The sequence below is a fragment of the Haemaphysalis longicornis genome, unplaced genomic scaffold (genome assembly GCF_048455015.1).
Source record: "Haemaphysalis longicornis isolate Haplotype H1 unplaced genomic scaffold, Haemaphysalis longicornis Haplotype H1 scaffold_6, whole genome shotgun sequence".
NCBI lineage: Eukaryota > Metazoa > Arthropoda > Arachnida > Ixodida > Ixodidae > Haemaphysalis > Haemaphysalis longicornis.
In genome coordinates, this window is record NW_027526407.1 from 210,115,191 (window position 1) to 210,121,190 (window position 6,000).

At 50.7% G+C, this 6,000-nt stretch overlaps 1 protein-coding gene across 4 annotated transcripts in view; it reads left to right on the forward strand.

The window, feature by feature from the left end:
- The window catches only part of LOC144141331 (insulin-like), a 34,407-nt gene extending 29,202 nt beyond the window's left edge, over positions 1-5,205 (forward strand). For 3 of the 4 annotated variants that reach the window (XM_077672907.1, XM_077672909.1, XM_077672908.1), the window contains one exon: positions 596-986. In XM_077672907.1, coding sequence (XP_077529033.1) covers positions 596-762 — 167 coding nt within the window. In that variant the 3' untranslated portion in view covers positions 763-986. Of the gene's footprint in view, positions 1-595; positions 987-2,846; positions 3,058-4,794 lie in introns of those variants that run through there. The other variant, XM_077672906.1, reaches the window with a different exon arrangement.
- Positions 5,206-6,000: the final 795 nt, after the last annotated feature.

Below are 6,000 nucleotides of genomic sequence, written 5' to 3' on the forward strand. Positions count from 1 at the left end.
GCTGATACCAAGATGCCACCGTAACAATTTGCCCAGCTCACCACCCTTTTGCAGTTCATATTGTGCTCTTGCGGGCCAAGTCAGAGTAGCGTTACCTTGCTGTAATCCTCGCTCACATTTTCGTTATAAAGTTCTGTGCTGTGAATGCGCTCGTTTCAAGACTCGGGCTTAAGCAATGCCCACGAATCCGTTCGCAGTGCCATTGGCAGTCCTCAATCCCACCGAACCTGCCATATCCTTTACCTAGTTTATAGCCCTCGTGGTCGCTTCGTGCCAAAATTATGAAGGAGAGAGAGAGAGAACAAACTTAACTTGAGTCTGGCGATGTTAGCCGAGCTAATATGCCGAGATCGCTACTCCGAATGAATGTGGTGACACGATAATAAAGATGGTGATTATGTTGAAGAACTCGGTGCGCACGGATGCGTTTGGCCATTTGCAATGTGTAATCGCGACCTGTGTTCTGCAGGTTCGCGTCAGAGCTTTGCGCACATCCAATGAGGTCCGACCACGGAGCGCCCATTGCGAGTGGAATTATGGAGGAGCTATTCAAACGGTGTTTCTAGACAGTGTCCCCTTGCCTGCTTCCACACAGGGCAGCACTTTTTCGCCGACGGCCACAAGCAGCCGGTGACAGCGGGCTTCCTGCGGCCCGAGGCGGCCAGCCAGCTGCTGGGGAAGCGCGACTACCAGGGCGGCATCGTGTTCGAGTGCTGCTACAAGGCGTGCAGCATACCCGAGGCCCAGAGCTACTGCCCCTAGGAGGCGCCGCAGGGGACGACGGGAAGGGGCGGAGGAAAAGGACACGCCAACATCTATACACGACTCGGGGACCTTCTCCCAAGACGCAAGTCTTCCTAAGCTAAACCCGCGAAGATAACCGAAAGAAAAGAACGAAGAATCCAATGAAGGGAATGTGCCGTTCTAATAAAAGCACTATGCGGCCAGTGACGACGTCACTAGCTCTGGTGCATTTAGTATGATAATCAGTATGTGAACAACACATTAGTTTCATGAAAGGCATCAAGCATTACAGTCGAGCGACGTACGCGCTGGCATCTCCACGTACGCATGGATCTCGCACTGACACGTTACTGACAGTTGTGCACATTCACATATTCACACGTTACTGACTGTTGTGTCCACCCACACCCCGAGGAGTTGTGACGGCCTTCAGCTGTCATGACTAAAGGGTTTACTCTATTTTCACTGTTGCAGTCAGTACTTGCGACCTGAAAGTGTTTTCAGATATTTATTTGGTTTCTTTTCCGCTTTCAATTCACAGCAATAGTAAGAACATATGCGTCCATAACTGATAATTGCCTGTATTTGAGGAAGACATGTGTACACATGTTTAAAGGCTCGCGCAGAACACTTTACTCGGCCAGCGCCAGGCTCGACCGGACCCGTCCAAAAGCGATGGTCGCGTGCTTAAGAAGATGGGGAGGTGTTAATATACCCAGAAAATTTGGGAAAAGACGAAGCGTGAATGCAATAATAGCCGGTAACGATACTGAGAACGTGTGCTCGATTTAAAACGCCAAAAAAGTCCTTGCAGCAAACGACATAAACATTCGGATGCAGTGTCGATCGGGTGAAACACTGACATCGGGACGTAATCCACGTGCAAATATCCCGACACCTGGCATTTGAGAATGAGCAGTGCCTTGGACCACTGTGTACTCGGAAGGGGCAGGGTCACGCAGCTGGGGACTGCTTTTCAAGCAGGTCACGGGGAAGGGCACGGACATCTCTGCGGCATTCTTGACAGGTCGCCCAACTTGAGAGGTCGGCCTTTCGCGTAAGTATGACTGCTTTTGCGCGGTCTTTTTTCGTGTGTATGGTTATAGACGCAGAATGCCATCTGGAGTTCATGTACTATCACTGAGACTTTGGGATGCTGTGGCGACTGTCTCTGTAATGAGGTGGTAATCCCGAGGGCAAATCAAACTCCCACTGGCTTCCCGAAATTATTTTTTCACTCCCGCACATTTCTTCCTGGTTGATCAGCTCAGTGGTGCGGAGAAAATGCTGAGGTTGATGTAGCTACGCAAACGAAAGGGAAGTATCGTGAGGCCGTCAGAGTCCAGGCCGTTTTTCAGCATGTTCCGGTGGCCCTTCCGATATTTGTAATCTTGGCATCCTTCCAATTCCTGATATCCGTGTCTGTTTATCCGGACTCACGTCTCTCTCAAAACTCCGGCAATGTAAAGAGCGTACAAATTGTAAGAATGAAAGAGAATAGCGACATTTCCTCTCGCACACTCACCGTTGAATGCTTCGTAGGTCGTGCATACTTTTTTGAATACCTCGGGCCCCCTGAGGTGTTAAAACAGGCCCGATTAACAGGCCCGAATCTTGGCGCGCGCCAATCACCTTGTGCAGGGAGAGAGCCCCCTATAGCTGAACCACCCATACCTACAACTCACTCGCCGTCAAATCCCGCTCAGTAACTCCCCGCATCCTGCTCCAGATAGAACACCCCTAAACTTGAATCTGTCCTCAGCTTCTCTTCTAAAATGTCGTCCTTGTGTTACATTACCAAATCGTGTCGAAATGCAGCGTGCCTATTTACTTTGCGTTATTGCGAATCCTTGACTGTTCGCGCTGCATACTCCTGCATCTTGTGTGGTCGTGCCTTACTGGCCTTGACGCCGAACACTGCCTGGACTGGGACCCTTTGGGGGCCTTCGTTTCGGAGGTTCCATGCAAAGACATTACTGATTCGCATCCCCCTCTCGGCCTTCCCCACTCCCTCCCGGCCGAGCGGAAGGCGAGCGAGGCTTGGCCAACTCCTTCTCCCCCAGAAGCAGCTCGTCTGTCTCCCTTCTGGGCGGCGTTCGCAGATGGCGTCGTCCCCCAGCAGCAGCAGCAGCGTCGTCGTGGCCGCCGCCGTGTGCGCGCTTCTGTGCGCCTCATTTACGTCGGCGTCGGCGGTGGAGAAGAAGCGCGCCCGGCTGTGCGGCCCGTACCTGGTCGATGCGCTGGATTCGCTGTGCAACGGCGAAATCTTCGACCCCACGCAGAAGAGACACTCTGGCAGCAGCCGCACCAACCGTGAGCACCTCCCTCTCCACCGGAAGCCGCGCGAAGGGCGTCGGATTTTTTGTTTGCTTGTTTGTTCGCGTGATCTGCACCTTGCACAAAGTGATTGGGGAAGTGAGACGGCAAGAAACGAAAATTTCCGAGCAGTCACTACTTGAGATGGAACAGAGGCCATTACCATTTGCTGGAGAAAAAGCTCTACGACGCCATGTCTTGTTAGGTCACTCATCGCTTCGCGATCATCTTGGGCCGTGGGAGCGCAAGTGCGGCAGTTGCGACGTCACGCTACGTAATCGTAGCACAGAGCCATCGCGGCTGCGCTCGCTTGAAGCCTCGCCGCAGCGGTACCACGTGACTAGGCAAAGGTTTAACGGCTGCATTGGGCACAGTTCTTGCCGAAACAAGTCAAACAAAACTTTCGCGTGTGATAACTAAGTTTAAGAGTGACCAATTTTTCTCCCACCTCTGACATGAGTTATGCTGTAACAACTCGTTTTAGGTTTACAGTAAGCTTTATGGCCGATCCGCCTGCAAAACGGGAACCGGGAGGAGATTTGTTCTGAAACGCCGTTACGAAGCTTATTCTCTGAATGGAGCCTTGTTGTTTTTTGGGTTTCCTTTATTATTCGCATGCATCTTCAGGTGTGAAAGCTTCTTTACAGTCAGTTATTGAATGTGACGCCTGGTTGTGTAAAGTGTACGCCGGCTCAAAGAACATGTCGCCGCAAGAATCGCGAATGTGGCACAAGGGTAGGTGCGAACCATGAAGCACCTGTGGCAACATTTTTAAGCCTGAACTCGTGGTTGTCATTTGTTTACGTGTCGCTTCAGAAGCCCTTTTCTTTACACCTCCACCGTAAGCACCATGGTTTAATTTCCGGCACGACCAGGAGGTAGTCTTCTTACTGCGGAGAAAGTTGGTCCCGCGCAGTCTAGCTTCGTACTCTTCGTCACTTTCTCAATTGGTGACTCAACAGGCGTTTGCTTGCAGGGTCCTTTTGTCGTTAGATGATCTACTTTCTGCTATTGGTTGCCGCTGATCTAAACCACCGCCAAGAAACGTGACTGAGCGATTGTAGTGGTGCCTGTAGTTCTATTTATCGTATCAATTGACGCTACAGTGCAATTAACACAGTGATAACTGTTTTACGATTCCCTCCATAGCGTCTCTCTGTGCAGCGCAAGTTTTTAATGTAGTTTTTTTTTATTTCTTGCGGATGTTAAATTTGAAAAAAGTCTTTCGTGGCTGAAATAGAGCCGAGTGATGTACCAAAACTATTTCTTTTATTCATACCAAGTTGTCTGTTGTATGCATGGCCTTTCAAACGCAGCACACAGATACTTTGGACACAAGAGCTCCTTTAAAGTCCTGTCCCGCTCACAGCCACTACATTAATTAAAATTCTCGAATTGCACGAAAGGGCTTGAAGGAAATAAGTTTACGCAATAGAATTCTTTGTCGGGATGTTGCACCAATTGCTCAAATCCCACACGTCGGCGCAAAGCAAAGTTTCTATTGCACGCTGTCCCTAACTCGTACCGCACAAAGTGCTGGCGGACAAACGAGACGCCTCCGTCGGCACCGCCAATTGGTTCGGCCGGGGGCGCTTCCGTCAGCGCCGCGAAACCGCACAAGGCACTTGCCTGACCTTGGCTGAGCTTGAAAGTCATAGGGATGTTACCACGTGTTTCCTGGGTTTGTACGTGCAGTAATAAGCTTCGCTTAAAACGCGCCTCGTCCCGGTGCAGTGCCCGCGTGGGTGTCCCTACTGGAGCCGGCCGGCAACCCCAAGCTCGGCTTCCTGGACGCCAAGACCGCGCTGCAGCTGCTGCGGCCGTCGCCGCGCTTCGGCCGCCAGACGCGAGGCATCATCGAGGAGTGCTGCCACAAGAGCTGCTCGCTGAGCGAGCTCATGTCCTACTGCAAGGTCGTCAAGCCCGCGGACGAGGACTGAGCTGGCGGACACGACGGCACCGGACGAGGAACCACGGCACTCACATCAACACTGCACGAACGGCCACTTGGTGCATAAAGGCTGTAAATTTGAAGTCCCTCGGTCTTTTTGGGTTTGTCTGTACATACTTCAGTCAACACACCTGTTAATGAATCTCTCGTCTCGGACAAGTTTGAGGAAATAAAGAGGCACAGTTCGCACCCTCCTGGCATTATCGTTTGCTACACCGTGTGGCACTGACGTGCCCAGTGTGGTAACAAACAAATAACAACGAAAATGTGCAAGAAAAAAATGAGTTTTCTCTACTTAACTTGTCTCTACTATACCTAACTGGCAATATTTTCAGAATGATTTCAGTATTACTTAATGGCGTTTTCCGTAGATATCCTTGAAGTATAATTCCAAGCTGAAAGATGCCAGAAAAGAGGCGACGACAGGTAATTTGACAATTGAGGCACCCGGGTTCAACAAAGGCGGCACAAAGTGCAACAAAGGGACAGTTGAGAAATTGATGGCACCTAGGCAACAAGGGCGGCACTGCCGACGTGGGTCATTTCTGTTTTGAAGCGAGAGCTGCGTAAGCCTTTGTGCATCCACATTATTCTCTCCTTCCGGAATTGCGTTTCCTGGTCACCACGGTGGCTGAATAAAGCTAAGCAAGAAGCTCTCTCTAAGTCCAGCGTTTTTTCCCCAAAATTGTGTCTTGCCACTCAACTGCTGAAATGGATGGATGGAAATTTCCTGGGCCCGAGGGGTACAAAAAGCAGAGCAGGACGCACTCACAACCAAATTTAAAATGACTACGAGGCCTAAGGAGGCTTAATGAAAATTCAAGAAAGAATCAGCCAGCCTTCGTGAAAATGTGTGCTTTCACACGACCCTCCGGAAACCGCGGGGAGTACGGAGGGGCGGAAGAGTGCTGTGCCGGGCACCCCTGTCACGCGGTAAATATATAGATTTAGAGCAAATGTCATTTGCTGTAAATGCCATTAGTTCGGCG